The following is a 24,637-nucleotide window of genomic DNA, read 5'->3' on the forward strand; positions in this document are numbered from 1 at the left end:
ACTGAACACCTCAAAAAGGGGTTTCGTACAACATAGACTCGAATCGCCACCATAATATATTAAAAAATACCAAACAAAACAAAAATCAACAGAAAAAACACTGACACACGAGAATAATTATAACAACTTTATTATGGTGTTTCCGTCAGGGGTTCGGTGGGTAACACAATTGTAACAGAATGCAGTCAATGTAATTGTAGCATCATATCACACGACACAATGGGATTAAAAACAAATTGTTCAACCAATAAAATCGTTTTTACTTAGTCACTGTCACACTACTCTTTGAGGATTACAGATCTGTCTTCCGCTACTAGAACTAGAAAACGATTAAAAAGCTAAGACTAGCCTGGGAATCGGAATATAAATAGCGGTGAGGAATATATTAACACAACATATTGATCGTTACCGATTACTTGTGTAATTATCGAAACAATATTCGTGTATTCACGCTTCGCCACACGCAGTGTGAAGTCGTGAATTTTCCAGAAAACTATTTCTTATTTCCATTTGGTTATAGTTGCTTTTTTTCATTTCTTGCTTTAACGGACATGCAGTTCTTCAGTTCCCTACGACGTCTTAAAATGTCGACTCGCCAGCTAGCTAGCCAGCCAGCCCACTTCCATTTTTCTTTTGCCTTTCAACGCTTCGATATCCCACGCGAAATTTACTCGTAGACATTCACGTGAGCGGATAAATGGAGAGACGAAGGGCAATTATTCCGTCCATAGGTAAACCTTTCCACTTGAATTTCCACCAGCCAGCATGTTAACCGAGGAATGAAAGACGTTTAAGGAATTCACAGAGTTGAGGTTCTCGTGGGTTAAGTGCATCAATGCGCTACTTTTTTGCTCGGAGGAAAAAATATCGATCTGTGGAAAAGAAAAAAAGTTTACGTTGCTAATGTGGCATGAGCATTTACAACCGAAGCGGGGTTTTCGGTAGCTTTCTGACGTACTTTATTTTTTTCACAAAGACAGAAGCCAGGAAAGAGAAAAAAACTGCATCACCTAGACAAACTTACGGATTGATGGCTTCAAAGTCTGTGCGGATCGTAGAGATTTCAGACCGTAATGAAACGATTAACAACAAGTGCGCATTCGTCGAGACCGGGTTAAAAAATAAAGAAAAAATAGCGATGTTTTTTCAACTTAAAGGAGAGAGGTTTATCACGAAAAGCTCCTCTATGGCACTAATTGCTTGTGTATATACCTTGACAGGGGCATTTGTATGAAAATAGCAAGGAATCTAGGGAAATTTTCATCCTCAAAATTCTCCATGACTGGTGCCTTGATGAATTTATCATTGCTCAATCATAAAGCAACGGAGTTTGCGTTGACAAAACAAACTTTGTGTATAGTGAAGTTAAATTTTCACATGGTAAAGGGATATTCACCTGTCGTGGTCTCCTCATGCTCCCAACGACCGCATATTTTTCAAATTTAGGATCCCAAGCGGCGCGAAAACTTGTCAGCCAGCGGCCAACTCGATTGTCATGTCTAAGAAAAAAACACCAGAACGCGGATGAGTAACAGTACAAAGGGCTTGTCCACTCGGGCGGAGCAAATAGGAGCCAAAACTTGCGAAGCGTTGATCATTATTGCCTTCTAATGCACTTAATTGTGACAAGACGGACTTGAGCTTGATTCAGAAGGGTGTCGTAACTGTTATCGATACCAGAACAGTTGAATAACCAGTAAAAAGTCGTCAAATAAAATTATTTATTTCCAGCTCAAAACATGACAAAACTAAGATAGCCGCTACAGGACGAAAGGAGTACCGAAACGCGCGCTCCTCAGCGACAAAACCACAGAAGGGCGGGAAAACGAATGGGACAGTAGGCTCGTAAACACACTTTACCTTTGAACAAATCCTTCTTCAACAGTAATGACAAACCAAAGTAATCACTGGGAACAACAGAACAAAGGAAATATCTCCAAGATCCAATGAGAGCTCGAAGCAAAACGTAGACACAGGCAACCGGAGTTCAAGCGCGGGAAACGGTGAGTAAGTCAAGACCAGTTTTAGTTTGAAATATCATTAGTTGAGAGAACGCGCGAAATTTCTGGACCAATCACAGATCAAAGTGAAGAGAACTCAAAGCAATCCTTGAATGGTTCAGACACTTCAAAATTTTTTGTTATAATGACGAACATGCTACTGCGTCATCGTATGGTGGTTAAAGTTGCGATTTTTCTTCAGTTGTAAAAATAAAGCAACCCCTAATAATGGAGCACAGAACAATCATGGCTGAGAAAAGAGCTTAACAAACACACACCGACGGAAATGATGCAAATCTTCATAATTTGGATTACCTGAAACAACACTCTGGTGTAGTAGTGACTATCCCAGAAGCGTCAACGTCGTTAATACTAAAGATTAAAATAAAAATGCCACAAATGGTTAGAGCTTCAGTGTATCAGGTAAGTAGAACTGCACCTTGATGAACATATATTCTACAATAAATATATTACAACCCCTTTCCCTCTTGAGATTTTAATACAGAATATTCGCACCCTGTCCAAAGTTTTTGTCCCTTTACCTTCTTGTCACCTTTCTTTAAGAAAATTTAGGGGGAAAATTCTTTATGGTCATTCCGTCCTGTAAGTGACGGAGTTACTACACTTAGCCGTACTCTTATTAAAAGGGAGAATTCAATCCGGCCGCGCAAATACTTACGTAACGTAATCATCCAATGACGTCACTAACACCTGACTGCCAGTCAAAGGAGAAAAATAGGCAGACGAAGCAACACGGGTTCGCTGCAAACTGCTTAACCTCGATTTCATGTTTTTAATGTTCCGTATGTCCCAGAAAGCTACTGACCTGAAAATTCAAGAGAAAAGGGAAGATAGCAAAATTCCGTGAATGATTAAGGCTTACAAACGTCAGGAGGCTTTGGTGACTATATTCCAACAGAAGAAAAACGACTGATTCTAAACTGTTGAAAGTGTTTGACTCGGTAAGAGACAGAAACAACTCAGAGCCGGTTGGCTACTCACTGTTCAGAGCCGGCCGGTTGGCTAAAAATTGGACCAAAAGCTGATTTTCTCCGCCTCCTATTTGTGGATCTTTGCTTCTGGTTGTTACTTCTGTGCAGTTTTAATAGTTCAGCCGACACAATTCATTTACACGTCGGAAAAAGCAAGAGGAAAGGGATCTTTCACTGTCATGCCAGAACATCTAGTTAACCACAAAATTGAGAGGTCAGAAGGCCGAGATTGCTACATGTATCACAAACCACGCCCTAGTGCAAAAGCTTACCCGTCGGTAGAAGATGTGAGGAATAGATTACGGTTTAATGGATGGACATCAATGCACTTGATAACTTTGTCATGAAGGCCATAACTTTGCTCTGCTATGGTTTTTCTGAAAGACATTTACTGTTAGTAATTGCCTGATTCAGCGACTATTTCATATAAGAGGTTTTTTCAAACTGAGATATAAGATGGAAAGGAAGCGGTATGTAAACCAATCATAATAAAATAATCATTTTTGACAACGTGACCAGAATGGACCATTCAGAGACGAGTAGCCATGGAAATATGGCTGGCTTAGCACAAGGCATTGATTTGTTTTGCTTTTTTTTTTTAAACCTACTCGTCGCTGATGGGCCCAATCTGGTCAGCAGGTTAACATCGCTCGATTTCAGCCGGGAAACACCCTAGTAGAGCGCAATTAGCTCCAAAACTATCTATTACTAATTTATGTTGGAGAACAGAAATGTTTTCTCAAACTTCAAATCGAGGTTTTAACCAACACAAAAAATTTTGCGGCATTTTGCTCATTGCAATAGAGAGATTGGGTTCTGTCCTGGTGTACCAGTTCACAAGGGAATTACCATTGTTCTTTCTTTGTTTAGGAGGCATTGGTTAGCTGTTGTGTATTGTTCGGTCTTTTGTATCGGCTCTTGTGAACCGGTACACGAGGACAGAACCAGAGATTTAATATAGTCAAAAATTTTTTTTGAGGTTATAGGCACTTTAAGGACAGTACTGAGCCCCTTTTGTGCACACAGCATTGGTAACAATCTTACCTTTTTGTTCTTGTATCAACTACCATGACATAACCAGAGTCAGTTGCCGCTAAAATTGTACTACTGCTGGGTGAACCAAACGCAAAGTACATGAACCTGGAATAGTCGTCATCATCAAAGGAGTAAACCTGAAACAAAGGTCATATTGGAAGAATAAGAAAAGGAAATAATTCTCAGCAGGCATAGCAGGTGGTTTTATCTGTGCTTAAGTAATGAGTGGCGATGCACCCAAACTCCCAACTTCACAGGCCATTTGAATCTTCTCTGAACTCATTGTTGAGGCGTACAACAAAAATAATCAAATTTACCGGAGAGAAACGTTAGGCAGATAAATTCTTGTGAAAACTATGGAACATTCATATTTTTGTCACGTCAACAACACTTCTTGAGGTTTACTCAGTTGCTTTTTTTCAAAGAAAATTACAGCATATCATAACAGGTGCACACCCATACTGCAAATAGACTTTTTAACACAATGCAACTCTTAATTTTATTGCCATGTTCCCAACAATAACGTAGCTCCATTCTCTACCTTTAAAAGCACACACAACCCACAATTCCTCTATTCGCTCCGACGAAGGGCTAACGCTCGAAACGTCAGCTTTTGTAATCGTTACGGTGGCCAATTTACCACTTCAACTTTGTTGATATATCCAAATTATTTCGTTACTCCTACTGACGCAGCCCCAAACAGTTTCTTTCGAAACTATCAGCCTTTATTCTTAATTTTAAAAACTGCAATAACATATTCCATTGAAACTTAATGAGAGTAATTTTTGCTAAAAACAATCTTTTGGCATTGCTTGCACCCCTAAGTACACAAATTAAGAGTTGAAGTTCTTTAACACAATCATTGTCATTTCCACACCCCTATTTGACATCATTTCTTTGTTACCTCCTGAAAAGTGGCTGCACTGAAGTCACCGCACCTCAGTGTCCCATCGTAGCTACATGAATAAAGCTTTCCACAATTTCCTGGTTCAAATGATATGCAGTTGATAGGACGAGAGTGTGGTTGAAACAGGTACACACCATCATCTCCCTTTGACGAGTTCTAGGACAAACACAAAGATGGGCAAAAGATGTAGTAAGTAAGAAAATTACTGCACCAAATGGCATCCAGCAGTATACCTTTTGTTCTTAAATTGAAAACCATTTTCTTACCACGTCCCATATGCCAATGTTTCCCCACTTATCCCCTGCCAGCACAAGTGTTTTGTATCTGGCGGGATGGAAAGCCATTGAAAAGATTCTGTGTGGAACAAGTTTGGCAACATGCCCTTCTGTGATTTTCAAAGACTGCATGGATCTTTTATAGCTGCAAAAGAAAAAGGAATTTTTTTTTACTTCTATCATAGATAGTATTTCATTAAAAAATATGATCATAAAATAGAATTGAAAAGCAGTGAAACTTTCTTAGAGTGATTTTATATGCCATGCCACATAAGGCTTCACTGGGTGATCAAAATCCATGTGAGTGTGGTGAGTGTGGCCAACTCTAGAGAGAAGTAATAGGCTATACATTCGGTAAAAACCATTTGTAAATATTGCTGCCCTGAGCAATGGAAACAAAAGCTCACTTCAAGCGAGCCAGGACTTAGATGAGCTGCTAAAAACACTGGCCACAAACAACCTAGAGAAAACCTTTTGTAATTGACATTAACAGCACTGCACTTGATGAAGTAACCCACCTCCTAACATTTGAGTCTTGAACTGCATCATCATCAGCATTTTCTTTTGACTTTTGCAGCTTGTGAGAGACACAATATAGGCAGTCATCATTAATATTATTATCATTTATTTAGTAACTATTATAAAAAGTATTAAATTTCAAAGGTAGAAGTTCTAATTAAGAGGCACTCTGTCAAACAGATAAAGTTGCATGTCAGCTCCTAGCTAACATTAAGTTTGCCAAGTGCAATATGTTTAAACTGATTAGGATTGTCTTCTCTGAAAAAAACAGTTTAAAATGAAGTTAAATAGCACATATTTGTACAGATTTACATTCCGAGTTAACTGAGGTCTGCATAAGTTTATCCAAACTTATCAAAATATTTATTATGTAACCAGATGTCAGGTGTCAAAGAGAGGAAAGAGTGACAGAAGGCATTTTCTTTTTCAAACAGAGTTCCTTAATCTCATCCATAGGAACCACAGAAATGCCAACCTGTAAAGATCTAAATCTGGATTTTTTTCTCTTACGCCACTGCAGCATTTACTCAGTGACACCCGGCCTCCCCTTCCCTGAAACTAAAAACAATGGATATACTCCTGACCCCCCAATCAAATTGATCTCCCTTCCCAAAAAACGAAGAAATCTTGTGTTTAGTTTCTCTCAAGATGCTGTTGCATATAAGTAAATCTGGGGATACAGCGCTTGAAAGCCAGTCCATCGCTTTTATCTGGGAGATTTGGTGAACCATAACGGAGACCACGAGAATCACTGATTCTGTATGCAGGAGGCTTCCAGATAATCTGAGAGAGTTGCCATGACTGTGTGACCACTAATTGCCTCTGTAGGTGTCACCCTCTTCCCAGCAAGTGCCCACATGAATGCTGCAACTTGGCGACACATTTTGCCTCAACTGACCCCTCGATCAAAAATCATCTCAACAGCAGGATTGAGATTTCTCAACACAAATACACAGTAATCACTAAAAGTTGGCAAAACTCAAATCCAAAATCAGAGGAAGATGCCAACCACAATTAATGTGACCACAACTAGTATCTGGCAATAAGCTTTGAACTTACCATGTTTGCCAAGACTGTCAGTTCATCAATAAATTCCTGTGAATGTGTCTGCTCAACATTATTACAAGGCTTCATTTCCAAAGGTCCATTTTTACGTGGCTGGAAGAACAACATGTAAAAAAAAAAAAAAAACCTTTCTATTTTGCATCGAAGTATATTTGTAAATTTAAGCTTATATGAGCTGCTAAAATTTATTTGAAGTTTTCAAGCAGCTCTTCACCATCTTTAATTGAGCATTAATTTACACCCTAACATCAGTATTAATTTTCTCCATACTCTTCTCTCCACATTTTCTTCGGTACTGACAAGGAGAATGCGTTTGACAATCAAAGTATCTTAGGTTAGTGACCTGATTTCCTTTATCCTCATGCTCTTGACGAATGTTTCAACAGTGCTACCGTGAGGAGAAATTAGATGCTCAGGTCACTCATAGGGTTTAATGGATTGAACAATTAATTTCCACCATAGATTGTATTAAAAAAAAAAATTAATTACTAAATTGCTCCTAACAACCAAAGTATAACTATCGAAATCAGAAATCCTGAGATTATAATGTCTGAAATGTGTCCGGAATGTTTAATGTATCAGGACCAAACCCTTTGGATATCAAGACACAAAGGCAAATTATATCCAAACTGATTGGTTTGTTCCTCTCAACATAATAACTTCCCTGATATTTCCCATCATCACATCTTTCAAAGTTTCACAGAAAAAGAGGCCCCTTTGATTAATGAAAAATAAACTAGATCGAGCTAAATTCAACCTGTTGAGCTGTTGAAATTGAAACATTTCCACAACTATGGTTCAACAGCATATATTTGTAAGAAACCATGAGGAATGTACCTATGTAAAAGTGCAGAAAAAATATTGGACTAGTGAAAGCATCTTGACTACCATTTGACAGTTTGTTGCTTTGTGACTGGCTTTACTTACAGAATCATAGACAGTTTGTGATGCTACAACTGAGTTAATATTCTTTAATCCAACAGCTCTTAGTGCAGGTTGACGAAAATAATGAAAGGTTCTCTAAATAAAAAAGGGCAAATGAGCGTTACATCAGAAAAAAGCATTCTTCCTGGAAAATAGACCAGACCAGAATATTCAACTTCGAACAATTTTTCATCTGTAAAAATTGGCTTCAACAGAGAACCACTGAATAGATATTGTTAAAAAGTAGGTCTATAAAATAGATTTGTAAATATTGTAAAATAATGATGAATAACTCCTTTTTGTAATTGACAAACTATATTTTCTTTCTCCTGACCTGCTTCAATATTTTTGTTTTCATGTTGAGTACTGGCAAGGGCTCTTCCCAGCAATGGAGTGGTTTATGTCTTGTGCATTATGTGGGAAAGATCAAATAGTGACTGCCCCTTGAAATTCAGCTTAAATTCTGTTGTCAGTGATTAGTAAAGCTCCAGCTTCAAAAGATGTGTGATTTTCCTTTCTTGAGAACTCACAGTGGTTCATTATCATGGTTCTGAAGTTCTTGAATATCATTTACTTACTCCTTCATGAATTGTTGTTAGTTGACCAACAAATTGATAAATACACTTGTTTTGAATAACCTATCTTAATTCAGTCAATCAGTAAAACATACTGAGCTCTCATGGCAGAATTAACATACCATTTTCTCACCCATCATGTGAAGTTGGAAAAGAAATGCCTACATAACTAGCTCAAGTTACAAATCTTTTGCAGTAACAAACAATAATTAATTAGGGTGGGATTAATGGGAAATTATGTCCAAAAAAGATGGTGATTCTGAATAGCTTCCATTGCAAATTGGTTCATGTTTTGTGAATAGGATCTTTAACCACACAGTGTTCTAGGTCAGGGCAATTACAGACATAAATCCTAAATCCAGCCTGTCCTTAGGGCTTGGGACAAAGTGTGCCTTGTCTGGACCTCTCCCTTCAGGTACACATGTGTAGCTGAGTAAGTGAAGTCATTTGCCTGAAACACAGATCTAGCTTCTCCAAACAACTGCCCAAAGTTTTATCCCTTGTATAGTGATCTGAAACGTGTTTCATTAGCAAACTGAGTTAATCAGAACATTTAAAAAACTACTCACATGTTCGTCAACAGACTGATGGATTTCTGCATTTGATGGCTCAGGAAGTAATACACCACTAGGGTCTTTCTTGCGAATACGTAGTGACTGACGGGTGGGAAGTGCTGGTGCAGCTTGCACACTCTTTTTAGGCCTATAAGAAACATCATTATAGCAAAGGTTATTAGGAATAATCAACATTAGAGCTGCAGTTAAGTCTTGGTATCATGATTCCTTTTCAAGAAAATCAGTCGGAGAAAGTTGTCATTCCATTGGCACTCTTACTTTGAAGTCTTCATATCAATGTTATGATCTGCATACAGTTCATATTTACCTCTTGTTAACTCAGTTTGAGGCTAGTACTGTGTGTTACAGACTAAGAAAATGAGATTGGTAGTACTTCTTAAAAAATGCGTACTTCTTAAAAATATCTCTAGGTTCAAATGGAAGGAGAAGATTTCAGTTCAAACAAAGTTTTGAATTTGGTGGTCCTATAATGAAATACAACCCACTAAATCAGTCAATCATAGTGTGCATACAAACTGACAGATATAATATTATTATAAAATAAAGAGCATGGTGTGCATCAACTGATTTGTCAATTCAGTTTTCAAGCAGATGCTTCATCACGTTATAGAGCCCACATGTAAAGCAATAAAACAATTTTTTCCTGGGCTCTATAACATGATAAAGCCACTTGTGATGTAATAGAAGAAAGCCTTCAGCTTGTGATTTGTAAGCTTTCCTCATGTTCCCCAACATCCCCCATGGCCTTAAAATGACTACAACTACAGTTTCTTAGAAATTGTGCGAATTAATAGTTTGTAATGTAAAACTACCTTGTCAAACCTCTTTCTTTTACTTTAGATGGAGTAGGCCTTGACCCAGCCTGGTTAAATTCATTCTTCATCTAAAAGGGGAGAGAAGATAAAATGAGAAGCAATCACAATGGCTAAAAAAAAAAAGAGAAAGTCTTTACTTGAGCCAAGTAGCCCATTCAGCCCAAGCTCATCCTCAATTTCTTAGCATGAAGTGACAAGGAGTATAAATTATACATCACTACTTCACCCTGTATGGGATGCTGTTCCATCACCAAGGTTACCCTCTGGTGTTTCACCAGGTTTCCTGACAATTAACTGGTACCCATTATATTCCTGGGTGGAAAGAGCCTCTGAAAGAATAAAATGTTTTTCCCAGGAGCACAACACATTGACCTGACCAGGTCGGGAACCCAGACCTCTTGACTTGAAGTCCAGCACTAAAGACATTCTACCAACACATCCACCACACACATGATGAGGACATGAACTAAATTTAGACTGCTCTGATATTAGCAATGTCTCTCTACTTTCCTGAAATATACAGGGCTCGACACTAATGGTAGCCAACTAGCCACAAACTAGTAGAAATTTAGTTTTGGCTAGTGGTTTTCAGTTTCCACTGGCCAGCCGAGTTTGGCTAGTAAACAAACTGAAATAATTGTTGTAACATCTAAGCTGTCACTAGCCACTTGGCTAATAAGTTGAAAAGTTAGTGTTGAGCCCTGGTATGTGATAGCTGCGATTTTTTGATGCATAGTCAAGTGGACATGGTCCTTCACTTCTGAGAACTAAGTATTTTTCAGGTATATAACCGTACGGGTATTATACTAAAGCAAAATGGCATAGCGGCAAATTAAAGTCTTTACCTCAGTAAGTTGAAGAACGTCAAAAAATTCACTGTTCTGTCTGATATTCTCCAGACGCTTTTTCTCATATTCTGACAATTCCCCACTCCCATGAGCATTCTTAAGCAAAAACAGAGCATGTAAGTAAGACTGTGAATCAAAAATTTAATCTCCTGTCTTGTCCCTTGAATTAATAGGCGATTATGTAACACCATTCAAAATGTCTGTATGGTATTATTAAAACAAACTGTAAGCGTAAGTAGTCATAAACTGCTAATTGATAACTGGTTCAAATCTATCCAGTGCAATCCATTGGGTCCTTACTCAGGAGGGTAAGTAACCTGACAGATGTACATTCATCAACATTGATTTGTATATTCCCAGTAGTTCTAATTGCTATTACTGTCAAAGAGAAGCTGATTTTGTCAGATTTCTTCTGACACATCATTGCCGGTACATTACACGAGTATCAGCAAACTGATTCCTATCAAATATAGAGTTTCTGATTCTCTGGCTCAAAGCTGTAACATCCTTATTCGTTTGCTTCGACATTCGTTTCACACGAATTTTGCTTCGCTCTTCTTCAGCGGAAATCGAATGACTAAACTATAGAACAAAATCGTTTCACTCCACAAGCTATGATCGAAAAACCTACCTCTTTTAGTCTCTTTGATTTTGGTGATCGCACAGGACTTGAATCGCGACGTTTCTTCGGCATGATTGCTGACCGAGTATTCCTTATGAGGTAATTAGGTAACAACTGGTAACAAGGTCCCACTGTAATGTTTCCCGCCAAATCTTGGGAGCCGATATTTCTCCTGTCCCTCTCATGGTGAAGTCATTTTGGTTGAAAATTTAGATAAAAAAAATGTCGCTGGCATTATTCTCCATTTTTAGAAAAGATTAGATTCATTAGGCGATGGTCTCGAAATAACGTGAGTGCTAATGATCAAATCATTGATGTAACTAATAGTTAAGTGGATAATAGAAATGATTACTTAGCGGAGAGAGGAGGGGAACGTATTTTGTCATTTGAGCCAATCTTAGAAGGCCTGGCTACTAATTACGCGTTGGAAACCGGAGTAACAAAACAGAGTTCGTTGTTAGCTTTGAAAAATTTTGCATACAATCGTTACTTCAAAAAGTTAGACACTGAATTGAAGGTGTTTTCTTATACAAAAGGCTATCTCCTCAGTGGTGTTGGAATATTATGTGAAGAATTGTCTGTCGAGAGAAACTGTCACAGAAAAGGAATATGAATGGAAACATGGCGTGACTTACAGAACTTGACGTAACTTTGCAGTCGAGAATGAATTACTTTGGCCATGGTGATTTTAACATGTGACTTGTATTCAAACATATTTTTTGTGAATTGTTTTCACTCAAGTACAAAACAAGATTGCCGGCTATAAGTGGTCAAAATAACTAGATAGATATGTTTAACTAAAGTGCTTCACGTGGTTTTTGTTCGTCAAGATAAACAAAGAAGATTTAGTGGTACTACAGAGCTGTTATACTCGTGACTGACAAGATTCTGAGAAAATGCAGAGTTCCGAGGCTGTGAAAAGTGTTTTTCAGGATACGCATTTGTTATCTACAAGTCTAAATCGACCGGAACCTACGCGATATACAAAAACAACAAGTAATCAGCGAGCAAGACCAGTGTCGGGTAATTCAACGTAAAAGCTTCTAAGCTTATAAACTATTGTGTTTATTTGTTTATAAACATGTAGTTGGGATAAGTGTAAGGGCTTATGTTGGAAAAGGTATCCGCCGCTTTCGCCCCCTATCGAGTTCGCCCCTTCGAGTTCACCCCTACCTTAAACCGTGTTTGCCTCCACACTTTTCGAGGTTGACTCCACCAAGTCGACTTCGCCCCCAGATTGAGTCATGTCTAAATTAGTTTCTATGGAAAATTGCACATAAGTCAGAACCAAGACAAAAAAAAGACTAGTGTGGGGGCAAACTTGAAGGGGCGAACTCGATAGGGGGTGAACGCGGTGTAATTCGTTGGGAAATAGAGCGCGATTTTCTTGATGCACAAAAATTAATTTAAACTGTCGAGAAGCTTACATTCAAGTTGTTAGTGGTACAGTAGATAATGATTATGCACTGGACTATTATTTTCATACTGCTTGACACACGCACCCTTAATAAAGAAACAAGGAGAGTAGATTTTGAGCTCAGTGAATGAACAAAGAGAGGTGCCATTCCTTTTGTAAGGAGTGTGGAACAAATAGAAACTGTTACTCTCCCTCAAGGATTTAAATCACAGACCTACAGTTTTTGCACCCTGATTATCTATAGCACAAGGACCTGAGGCTAAAGAAAACTTGATGCTGGACTATAGCCATTATGGAAAAGCCTCTCTTTCTTTGACAAATACATTCATAACCTACATGTTACTTCTCTCTTATTCTATGAACCCATATGACACTCTGGATATTTTTTATTTTTGATCCTAACAGTGTAATGCAGGGTGCTTTTCAAGTTACCCTGAGAAATTCCTAAGTTCACTTCCTGAGTAAGCCTGTTGACGGCATGTTAATTAATATTGCCTGGAAATTGTGCATAAATTCCCTAAATGTAGCATTATATTGCACTAAGGTGGCTATTTTTCTTTCACAGTTTGGGAAAAATACTGACAGTGTTGGAAAATTTCTTGTTTATAGCACCACCTGCCAGTCAGCAACCTCGTTGGAGATATCCAAACTCACCTGAACCCAAACGAGCGAGGAAGTTTCATGTGAGCCTATACCACACACCATTTGAGAGTAAGACAAGTAAAAAGGCTCCCTTTGCTCCAAGAGCTACAATTGGAGGCAGCACCACTCTACGTGGAAAAGACTTTTCTCCAGCAACATATAATTCTCTGAGTGATCCTCATTTGAACCCTTACTTTTCAAGAAGGTTTGGAAAAAGTGCATCTTTGAGGGAGTCTGGACCATCCAAAACAAGGGTGTGTAAATTGTTTGTGTGTAAATTTTTAGTGTTTGTTCTTACTTATTATTATATGGCTGTGTCTCACAAGGACTGGGAACTACTGAATTCACGAATTTGAGTGGCTGAAATCAATAATGAAAGCGGTCTAGATTTTCCCATCTAGACCGGCATCTAGACCGGTATAGAAAAAAAGGTACAAAGAATATGAAAACAATTGGCATATAAGACACAGCCATATAATAAACATCTCATTAACCGAGCTAGGTCGGTCTGTATGGGAGAATCTTGACCTCGGTTGCTGGTACAGATCTCACTGTGTTCAGTCTGTGCGTTCAGTCTGTACTGGCGACCTCGGTCAAGATTCTCCCATACAGACCTCCCGCTCGGTTAATAAGAACTAAATAAGAAAAAATAAACCAATTATAAATCCAGTTATGTAAAGGCTGTAGTAAATTATCATATACTACATCTCTAACATTATTAGACCTCAAATTCATTATAACTTCTGACAAGAGTTCATAAAAGGCCATTGAAACTGCTCAGTGTGAATTGTAAATTGAGATCATGTTTCCAATTAATCACTGTCAGTCAATTGATTTTTTAAAGTACTGTAAATGAGTAATTTAACCCTTTATACCCTAACATCAGTATGTATATTCTCTACACTGTTCTTCATATATTTCCTAAGGTGCTGATAAGGAGAATTTGTTTAACAATCAAAAGTTTCCTTAGTTGGTGATCATTTTTTAAATTTGTACATGAACATTATTGTGGGGGTGATATTGTAATGAGAATTTAGATGCTGGTCACTCTTATGGTTAAAGAGTTAAAAGAAAAAAAAGAAACACATTATACATTACTCACAGGATGGACTAGGCTTGTGAAGTAACCTAATTGGCTACAGAAGGTGAAGTTCCAAGGCTGTGCTCTAAGAAAAATTGAAGGGAGCCCAGTGCTCTGAAACTGTGAAATCCAGGGTGCCCAGCATATGTTTTGTATGAAAAAACTAAGATTCCTGAGTCGCCTTAAAGAGCAAAAGTAAGGCGCCAGGGGCCATCAGGTGCTGCTAGATCACGGCCCTGAGTTCCTTCTTTAAATCAGTTTTTAAGTACTTTATGTACTTAACTACAATAGGACACATAACTAGACTATTCGGGAATTTTATGTGCAGTTCAATGTGTATTATAGTTTAACCTTGAAGCTTAAAATGTTCAATTTGTGTTTGTTATCAGACAAGAAGAAGTACCAGTGGAAAGACAAAGAAAAAAGGTTTTTAAATTTTGAGTTATCTTGTTTTGCTATTGACTTTTAACATATTCAAAAGTACAGCTGTTCAAAGGCTCGGCCACCAAGCAAGCAACTGTAAAATGGACTGAAGTACTGTGTTTGATTGGGTTTAGTGTTTGATTGGTTGAAAGTGTATGCACCAGTAAATAACTGACCACTCCCTAACCAGGCATTTTAGGTCCAAAGTTAATAATCAGAGAAACATTTAGAAATCTTAACAGGTAGGAGACAATAAACATTTAGAAATCTTAACAGGTAGGAGGCATTAAACATTTAGAAATCTTAACAGGTAGGTCAGGCATTAAACATGTGGCTATTTGCAGACTCTAGGGAACGATTATAACATTGGAAAAACTAGAACACCAGATTACATGTCTTATACCCTGAACACTTAACTGTTTCCAGAAGATCATTCCCATTGAGAGCAATTTTGAATCATATATACAGGTGGAGTAACATACAAAGCTGTAGTAAAAACTGGAGCTAAGAAAAATGGTGGCACAGATGCAAAGGTATGAGAAAATTGGATGTGACATTGCTTAATTTTGCAGTTGAAACTGCCATAATTATTAATTTAAAAATAATTAGACCAGTTTAGGCAGTATTTGACACTCTCACTTATTTCATTAGGTGACTTAAAATAACAGTACTCATCCTCACTAACTTTTCAACTTACTTGCTAAGTGGCTAATTGCATTTTAGATGTTACAACAATTTCAGTTTGTTTACCAGCCAAAGTGGCTGGTGGAAATTGCAAACCACTTTCCAGAACTGAATTTGTACTAGTCTGTAGCTAGTTGGCTACCGTTAGTGTCAAGCCCTGTTAATTAAAAGTAGTACTTTACATTACTGTACTTTACATTACTATTGCCAAGTTTTCAACTAAAAGAACACAATTAATTAAGTTTTATTAATAACAATGCAAGGAAGGCTTGCACCGTTCTATAATTAAAATTATCTCAATTACGAACATGTAATTATGTAATATAATTATCTGATTATTTAACTAGTCGTCTTTTATACGCTTACATAGACATATATATATATATATATAGGTATAGATTATTTTTTCACGTTTTAAATACATTTTGCAATTTTTTTTGTCTAGTTTTTATATATACATGTATCTTTACTTAGTATTGTAACAACAACACAATTCAGCCCTTTGGCTGCTAAGTTTTTGAATAAACATCCATCTATCTATCTATCTATCTATCTATCTATCTATCTATCTATCTATCTATCTATACCAGTAGTGTGATTTCAACCCATTTCACAGTCACAAGCAGGGAATACATGACTTGTATAATGCTATGTATGGTACAGTGCAGCTAAAAGATAAGAGGACCAAAATGTGTGTTAACTCATCAAGAATGCATCTGAAACCAAATGCAGACCAGTCTTATTAGATAAGCTTATGTATCTGTTGTTAGGTGTGTCTGCCTAATTAGAAATTAGTATTTGTGAGGAAGCTGATTGTTTTCTCTCTTGTGAAATGGACATTGTTTATTTTAATGAGCATTGTATATTATTGTTGTAGTAAAAACTGTTGGTTAAGCTTCACTGAATATCTGTGGGTGGTCTTGTGTTTCTTATGACTTTGTTGTTCAAAACGATTTTGTTTGTTCAGTACTGTGGTCCTGTTAACTCAACACAGTCTTTACTACATAACAGCAAATGTAATTGAAGTAATCACTCTGTAGGGTACATATAAGTTTAATAGCCTTATTATTATTTTGTATCTTTCTGTTAGTATGTGTACATGCAACAATCATTATAAAAAGTACCAGTATCTTATTAACCTTGTTTTCTCAGTCTATTTTGTAAGTGAATTTGCATAGAGGCTGTCGCAGGGGCTACTTTAAAGTATTTGACTTGTCCTGCAGGTTTTTGCAGAATTTCGGGGAACGAAAGGCAAGTTTACCCGACAACTCACTCACCAAATGGATTCTGCTGTACCATCTGCCTTTATAGCAACATTACCACCATTCCAATTTCATTCAGGAAGCACTGAGACCTTTACTGTGAAGGGACCTGATATTGGTGATCTTATACAGCTGATTGTTCAGGTACTGTGACGAACTTTATATTGAGCAATCCTTTACTGCTGATATCTAACAATTATCCCATGATCATGCATTGGATGGATATCACCAATCTGGCACCCAACAAGTACAAATGGATTACTTTGTTATAAATTTCTTTAAATCCTGAACATTTAGATATTATTTGGAACCTTTTTCAGCTCCACAACAGTCGGCCCAATGCATTTCCTTATAAGGTGATGCGGAAATATTAAATGATAACTGGAGTTGAGTCCACTGATTAGAACGCTTGATATGCAATATTCAGAGTTGAAAATTTAATAAATCTGAATAATGTCCAGTTATAATTATCTGTGTTGATGAACATGTCTTGAAAAAAATAAATCCAGGAAATTGTTGGAACTCATTTTAAAACATGCATGTATTGGTATTCTGTAAATTTTTTTTCTTGTGGGGAAAAGATTTTTTATTTTTCAATACCACTATACAAGAGTACAAATTATAACATAAAATAATTGTCACTATAGTTAAATTGTACAATCTACCAAACTATGGACCAAATGCTATCATAATATAACTAACATATTTTGTAACATACACACACACAAACATGCCCAAAAAAAAAAGAAATAAGATTAAAAAAAGAGGATGAATGAATTTGCCACACAGCTCTGGTTAAGTATGCACATTTTGTGAATTTGTTATGAAGACTGCTGCAATCTTTTTTACCTCGATCAGCACGATGGCCGTGAGCGTAAACAAGGGTGGTTCCTGGATGAAATCCAAGTGACAAACCCTCAGAAATCAAAGTCTTGGACATTCCCTTGCTATCAATGGCTGTCACTTTATGAGAGTGATTGTCAAGTAAGGCGCTGTCTAAAACCACTGGTCCACAAGAAAGCTGAAAAAGTTGGTATGTTGACATCACCTAATTTTGCTTGTAATTATTCAAATGATTCTACACAGGCCCTGTGAATAGGGGTATATTGTATGACTCCATTAAATATTGCTCAATTACCAGTGAAAGTTTCATTCCCTTAAGTTATTTTCTGGAGACTGAAATTCTGCTTTTAGGAAAGATTTTGTAGGTTGCCTTAAGTTGTGCTTGGAGCTCATTTTTGTTTATTGTTGATATCCTGTGTATGAGAATGTACTGCAGCTGAAAGCTACTTTGTTTGTGGGCTTGGCAGTGTACGTAATAGAAGTGTATACTGGGGACAAGGCTGGTGCTGGAACAGATGCTCATGTGTTTATTACATTACATGGCAAGAGAGGACAAGCTCCTAAAACGCAACTGATCAGCAGGTACAGGTTTTAGGCTTTAACATTTCAATCTTACTACTTGTTTGCAATTTTCCAGAAGATAATTAATACTCTAATGGTTAGGTATTGGCCATTATTTGGTGTCATTGTTTCCCAAGGATTTGTGGGGATTGAAATGTTTTGTTTTCCCTACATTTATTTATTGTTGTTTTTCAACTCACACAAGTAAACAAATCCAATTTAATCAAGTCTTTACTTTGAATTTCCTCACTTAAATATACATGAACCTAATTTACATGAAGATAATTCTGTTTTTTGTAATCTGTTTCTTTTTTTTTTTTTTTTGTACCTAACAGGACTGATGATGCTTTTGAAAGAAAAAAAAAAGATATTTTCAAAATCAAGACAACTGACCTTGGACCCTTGAAGAAGTTAATGTTAGTGGTCCCTACAAAAAAAATATTTTTCACTGTTTTACATTAAAAATTCATCAGAAAGTACTGGTGGCTGCCTGAAAAAGTAAAAACATAGGTGCCAATAGTTTACATGTATAATTACACATATGTGGAATAAAAATGTCCATAGATTTAGTGTTAAATGCTGTTAATAAGATGAAATTCTCAAATCTCGCTTACTTTAGTTAATAAACCAGTTAGTTACATGCCTAACTTTATCATAATGATTGTTGATGATAGGAAGATAAAATATTTTATTTGGTTTTTGTTCTTTAATTTGTAGTGTGGAACATGACAATTTTGGTTTTTCTCCAGGATGGTTTTTAGACAAGGTACAGTTACTGTACAATTTGAATAGTGATACTGGAACAGTAGGTAGTGGTGTCTGTCATACAAGAAAGCCCTGAAAGTTTCTCAGTTTGAGAGTAAAAATGCTAAAACCAACACTTACTACTGACAGTTGTTAAAAAAAAAAGTTCTTTTTTTCCAAGAACTCTATTTGGCTGTTCATTTACTCATTAGCAAACCACTTTTAAAATGCTTCAGCAAAAGCGTTAAATGAATGCAAAATTTTTTAAACGGATGAGCAAACCGCTTAAACATTTTAGCTAAAGGGTTAAATGGATGCAATTTTTTTTTAAATGGATAAGCAAACCATGTAACCACTTTCCTGAACCGTTGAAACAGATTGAAATGGATGGTAAACGGTTTTGTAGCTAAAACAGCCTACATTGTTCTTTCAGATAATAGTGTATTGTCGTGAGAGAGAATATCAGAAATTCTACTTTCCCTGTAATCAGTGGCTGGCTAAGGATGAGGGTGATGGGCTGACAGTGAGGCAGCTGGCAGCATCAACTGATTCTTCAGCTGTATTTCAAGGTTTGTTACTGTTAATCCTGAAATGATCATTTTGTATTTCAATTCTCTTTGTGTATAGTGCAGGGTTCATATGCGTCTTGAAAACCCTTGAATTTCAGAAGGCCAATTTCAAGGCCTTGAAAGTACTTGAATTTCGTTTTGGGTCCTTGAAAGTCCTTGATTTTTTATTGAACAACATCGAAAAATATCTGCTTTTGTTTTGCACCATCAGTAAACCCAATACATAGATGTTAACAGAAACATTTTTCTTGGTTTTGAGGTAAAATTGTCATTACAAAAAGTCCTTGAAATTTCTAAGTAGGGTCCTGGAAAGTCCTTGAAAAGTCCTTGAATCTTTGGCCTGAAAAAGTGTACGAACCCTGATAGTGGTAAGTGACTATTAGAATGGTAACTGATCCATTAGTAGGAAAAAAAGTCATCTACAGAAAAGTTTTGAGGAAAACTACAGAGAGTGAAGTCTCAAATTAGTTCAATCCACTTTTCACAGAACGCATAATTAACGATGTCAAAATTGCTGTCAGGGTTCAATGCGAACAGTAGCCAACTAGCCACAGATTAGCAGAAATTCAGTTTTGGCCAGTGGTTTTCAGTTTTCATAAGCCAGTTTGGCTAGTAAACAAACTGAAATTGTTGTAACATCTAAGTTGTCACCAGCCCATTGGATGGTAAGTTGAAGAGTTAGTGTCGAGCCCTGGCTGTTAATATTAGTATTGCACAACATGACTGGTCTTTATTTGTGGAGAAATTTTCAGACTATTGATATACATGTACTTGATATTTGCTAACAGCACCTACATTTTTAAATTCATTTAATACTTCCAATTTAGTATTTTGAAAGTAGAGTTTTTTATAATCAGTATGTAAGTATGTAATTGTATCATTATGTTATTATTGTTACATGTATGTAAAAGAAGAAATACATACATGTAGGTTAAAACTTGATAAGTGCTGTGTACAACCAAGTTGAACATAAGTACAGGTGTAATTAATGGAAATTTTGATCGCATTGTACCAAGGGATGTGCTATTGTTGTATTCCAAGAATAATTATGGTAAAAGTTGCAGGGAACGTTGCTGGTGAAAATGACCTGTGTTGTTGGAAACCAGAAAAAAATATTAATATAATCATGTTGAAGAGGTTGACAAAGGTTGATAATAGCAAAATAATTATTATCTAAAAATGTATGGTCCCTGACCAATCAAACTGCAGACATTTTTATCAGTGATCATTTATAATAACTTTGAGATGAAGTTTTTACACAATGCTCTTACATATAAAATGGTAACCAAACTTATATGTGTTCTTTTTTCTCTTTTGTTGTCTAGGCCACCGATATCTAGTTCACACATACACTGGCGACAAGAGGGGGGCTGGAACTGATGCTAATGTTGTTGTCACCATATTTGGAGAGGATGGTGACTCTGGAGAGAAGAAGCTGGATAATGCAAGAAATAACTTTGAACGTGGAAAGTAAGCAGTAATTTTAACAATTGTCATTTCAGATCTTCAATAACTTACCATATGCATTTGTTAACGTCCTAAGGAGAAGTTCTAGTTTATTATATCTGGGAGCCGGTCAAAGGATTGCTGTTGTAGTTGTAGAACTACCATTGTGCTTTTTTCAGGAAAGATTCTTTTAAAGTCATTTGTGGAACAAGTCTTGGACGCTTAACCAAGATAAGGATTGGACATGATAATAGTGGACTGGGGCCCGGCTGGTTTTTGAACAAGGTTGGTTCATTTGATAAAAGCCGTCGTGTGCATTTAACTAGAACTTTTCGCGTGCATTGATTGGCTAGTTCGGAAGCAATTAGCGAGTACTATTTACTGACGAGCAGCCGAAGAGACAAAATCACACGTCAAGAGTTTGCTTCCCACCACGTCTCGGTATGTAGGCCGAGATAGACTAGGCAGTTGGTTGTTTACTAAAACAGTTGTTCGCTACAGTTTCGGTGGAAGTAATGAATATTTACCTCCACTTCGGTAAATAATTTAAAATGCTTAAAAGTACCTTATAGCGATTTTGTCATTTACAGTGTACTGTTTGTTGTCGCTAAAGGAGTTTTCACGTCGCAAATTATTTTAGTTTCCAGCCATTTCCTTTCCCAGGCAACTGTTGAGGATCCCAGTACAGGAGAGGCTGTGGATTTTCCTTGCCGACGCTGGTTTGCTAAAAATGAAGATGATGGTCAAATCTCACGTGAACTGATCCGAGCAGACTGCAAAGATGGTGATATAGTTGTTGATAAAGGTCAGTTGTGTCTTTACAAATGTAACACAGGTGTTAGTTATGATACAGGTTCATGTTAGGTTTTGTTAATATCCCAATACCTGTCTATGCAATTAATCCACTTCTAATTTGCAGGAATGATATGCTTTCAAATTTTAATCCAAAAAATTATCATTGATAAAGAGCTAAACGGTGGAAGTGTGAAAAATTGTTTTGCGCAGCCTTTGCTTGCAAAGATATTAGGTACCCTCGAAATGATCCCTTTCAGAATTTCCATATAGTACTTTATCAAAGAAAGTAATGAATTTGAATCCTAAGGTAAATGTAGATGTTGTGGAAAGTTCACAGAATGTGTCTTATTTTTGAACTTGTAGGAATTCCCTACCATATTCATGTCACAACTGGAGACGTCAGAAATGCATCTACAAATGCGCGTGTTTATATCATCCTTCACGGGGGAGAAGAAGGCGAAAACAACAGCGGCAAGCTCTGGCTGCAAAATGAAGAGAAGGACAACTTTCAAAGGGGAAGGACGGACATTTTTACTGTAGAAACAACAGAAATGCTGAGTCCATTGCATCATTTAACCATTGGTCATGATAATAGTGGTCTTGGTGCAGGATGGCACTGTGAGAAGGTAAACTGAAATTTGCATAGTCGACTGTGTACCAAAATCAAAGGTACAACAGTCAGTGGCGGATCTAGGGGAGGGGCACCCGTGGGTCGGGGCCTCCCCTTGTTTTGGATAAAATGATAAACGTAGAGGAAAGAAAAGCCGGCAGGTGAACACACACAAGCTCAAGGTCTGGATCCGCCACTGACAACGGCCAGTCACGATCGGGGTTGGCAACAAAAAAATAAAAAGGATAAAAAAGTAGACACCTCCCAATGAAGCAAGATGCAACAGACCAAGTTCTAATTGGTTTACGTCCATTAGTACTTGACTGGTTGAGAGGGGTCAAAACTTTTCAACCAATCATAAAGCGAAAAAAATAAAAACCAATGCAATGAGAAACCCAATGTTATTGAGTTCCCTAAAGCCTCTCCCCCCACCTTTACATTACTCTCGCTTAGCTAGAAGGATAAGCTTAATTGCTACGCAAGCCATGTTAGTAGAGTTTTCATCCTGCATTGATCGTACATTGTGGTTGAAAAGGCCCAAATTTTGAGTGTTTTGTTTTTCCCTCAGGTGGTTGTCGACTGTCCAAGTAGTGGACATCAGCAAGTATTTTTATGTCAGAAGTGGCTGGCAGATGATGAAGGAGACCAGCTGATTGAGAGAGATCTCTTTGAGTCGGAAGATATGAGACTGAAAAGACGGCCAAGTATGATTTACAGTGTTCTCTTCATTCCTCTTTCATGACAATTGATATCCGCCTAGTAGTGAAAATTGTTTTTAGGTAGTGAAGTTAATTAATTCTCAAACGTTGCGCAAAAAATGCCACGCATTTGTTAGTTCAGAAGCATTTTCCTCGCACCTGTACATTTACATGTATGCCAAGAACATGAGGAGCTCTGGTCCTCTTGTTTTGTATCCTTGTTGTAAGTCACAGTCAAGGCAGTGCAAGGGTAGACGGTGGACTATACTGTACGCGTAATTTTGTTTTTTCGGAGGAGAGTTCTGTAAAGGAGTGGTACTCCAGGGTTGGTTTTTCTAATCTGTGATCCAAAGTTCTATAATTATGGCTTTGGTTTCTCAAGTACTGAAGCATTCATTCCACCTAAAACCCACTCTCAAGGTTTTAACTTGATGTAGGACTACGGCTAGATGAATCGTGTTTTAAAGAACCAGGCGTAACACTGTCGAAAAGAGGAGGACGTCAGTGAGGCTAGGGTGGGTTAGGATGAGAAAGATCGAAAGAATGAAGGGGAGAACGGACGAGATGAGAAATTGTGGTTGGAGAGAGTTTTTTTTTCTCGACAGAAACTGTTTGGAATGTTTGGTTGTGGACAAGTGATGTAAGAGGAGCTGGTACAGATGCTAATGTGTTCTTGACATTGTACGGAGACAAAGGAAAGACTGATGAGGTACCGCTTGGTAATGCCACTGACAACTTTGAACAGGGGCAGCTTGATAAGTTTAAGGTAAGTTCTGATCACTCGCTCTGTTCTGTTGTCCAATGTGCTCTCCATATCCATGGGTCTTAAACTTTCCCCACGTTTTGCGTTTCTGCTGAACAGCTTTCTGTGTGTAGCGGTTCTTAATCACGTGTATGATTTGATCATTGCAATGTATTCAAACTCACCCAAAACAATATTTTTTCCCCTCATCATTGTGTTACATTCTCTCATTTTTTTTCTTTTTTTTATGTTAGGTTGAACTGACAAGAGTTGGAAAACCATACAAGTTGAGAATACGACATGATAACTCAAAAGCGTTTTCTGACTGGCATTTGGAAAAGGTAAGTCCTTCACTGAGACAGTAAGTTGATTAATTCATCCATCCATTCATCTTTCGTTCTGTTGTCCTTTCGTCCGTCTATTTGTTCGCACGTCCGTCTGTCTATCCACACGTCCTTTTGTCAGACAGACAAACGTACGTGAGGACAGACCGTCTGTTCGTCCTTACACTCGTCTGTAGGTCTAGCCTGTAGAAAGAGCGAGTCTCGCGCAAAAGAAGGAGCCCTCCTCTTCGCGCTCGCGTTGCTCGCCTCGTGTTGAATTCCGCCCGCCCAAAATATGCTAAATATGGCGCCTGTTCAACACACTACTGACTTCCTCTCCTTTGCACTGAAAACAAAGAGAAGTTGTGATCATCATCGGTCAGTTGACGCTTGTCATAGCCTGCCGGGCTTTGTGTTGTTTACTAACGATACGCACCCCTGCTTTGATGCTCACATTTAGAAGGATCAAATTTAATTAACAATTTGATAGAGTTCTAATCAGAGAATGTTTAGAAATACATTTGATGATAAAAATTAACGGTAAAAAACTACGACGTTTCGAAGTCTGCATGACCTCATTATCAAGTAAAATGTTAAAACTGATGTAAAATTGTAGCTCAGAGATTATATACAAATAAAATGTGA

At 37.4% G+C, this 24,637-nt stretch overlaps 3 protein-coding genes across 6 annotated transcripts in view; 2 read left to right on the top strand and 1 right to left on the bottom strand.

Annotated features, from left to right (window-relative positions):
* Positions 1-112: 112 nt before the first annotated feature.
* Positions 113-11,328, bottom strand: LOC111340609 (WD repeat-containing protein 76). 4 transcript variants are annotated; one of them, XM_022947482.2, is made up of 15 exons: positions 11,162-11,318; positions 10,528-10,626; positions 9,680-9,750; positions 8,862-8,994; positions 7,721-7,813; positions 6,788-6,886; positions 5,728-5,786; positions 5,201-5,354; positions 4,932-5,090; positions 4,037-4,164; positions 3,265-3,369; positions 2,680-2,826; positions 2,316-2,372; positions 1,397-1,499; positions 113-872 (listed from the first exon to the last, which is right to left on the bottom strand). In XM_022947482.2, the coding sequence occupies exons 1-15, from the start codon at positions 11,222-11,224 to the stop codon at positions 717-719; spliced, it is 1,626 nt and encodes a 541-aa protein (XP_022803217.1). In that variant the 5' UTR covers positions 11,225-11,318; the 3' UTR covers positions 113-716. The 4 variants fall into 4 exon arrangements, with proteins under 4 accessions (XP_022803217.1, XP_022803218.1, XP_088611459.1 ...); XM_088755333.1 differs by lacking the exon at positions 11,162-11,318 and adding an exon at positions 9,909-10,011 and having other exon boundaries at positions 573-872; positions 10,528-10,581; XM_022947483.2 differs by lacking the exon at positions 7,721-7,813 and having other exon boundaries at positions 11,162-11,328.
* Positions 11,329-11,901: 573 nt separating this feature from the next.
* Positions 11,902-24,637, top strand: part of LOC111340608 (lipoxygenase homology domain-containing protein 1) — a 35,211-nt gene continuing 22,475 nt past the window's right edge. Inside the window, exons 1-17 of the mRNA XM_022947481.2 lie at positions 11,902-12,175; positions 13,179-13,465; positions 14,682-14,718; positions 15,184-15,248; positions 16,623-16,805; positions 17,520-17,694; positions 17,972-18,086; positions 18,401-18,481; positions 18,783-18,831; positions 19,243-19,378; positions 20,704-20,848; positions 21,004-21,109; positions 21,488-21,629; positions 21,983-22,245; positions 22,798-22,933; positions 23,533-23,693; positions 23,924-24,010. Of these exons, the coding sequence (XP_022803216.2) occupies positions 12,049-12,175; positions 13,179-13,465; positions 14,682-14,718; positions 15,184-15,248; positions 16,623-16,805; positions 17,520-17,694; positions 17,972-18,086; positions 18,401-18,481; positions 18,783-18,831; positions 19,243-19,378; positions 20,704-20,848; positions 21,004-21,109; positions 21,488-21,629; positions 21,983-22,245; positions 22,798-22,933; positions 23,533-23,693; positions 23,924-24,010 (2,295 nt within the window). The 5' untranslated portion in view covers positions 11,902-12,048. The remainder of the gene's footprint in view (positions 12,176-13,178; positions 13,466-14,681; positions 14,719-15,183; positions 15,249-16,622; positions 16,806-17,519; positions 17,695-17,971; positions 18,087-18,400; positions 18,482-18,782; positions 18,832-19,242; positions 19,379-20,703; positions 20,849-21,003; positions 21,110-21,487; positions 21,630-21,982; positions 22,246-22,797; positions 22,934-23,532; positions 23,694-23,923; positions 24,011-24,637) is intronic.
* The window catches only part of LOC148736056 (uncharacterized), a 1,870-nt gene continuing 1,713 nt past the window's right edge, over positions 24,481-24,637 (top strand). Inside the window, exon 1 of the mRNA XM_088755695.1 lies at positions 24,481-24,637. This exon is cut by the window's right edge and continues 1,713 nt beyond it. The gene's annotated coding sequence lies outside the window, so the exon portion shown is untranslated.

This window comes from Stylophora pistillata, chromosome 3 (genome assembly GCF_964205215.1).
Source record: "Stylophora pistillata chromosome 3, jaStyPist1.2, whole genome shotgun sequence".
NCBI classification, from domain to species: domain Eukaryota; kingdom Metazoa; phylum Cnidaria; class Anthozoa; order Scleractinia; family Pocilloporidae; genus Stylophora; species Stylophora pistillata.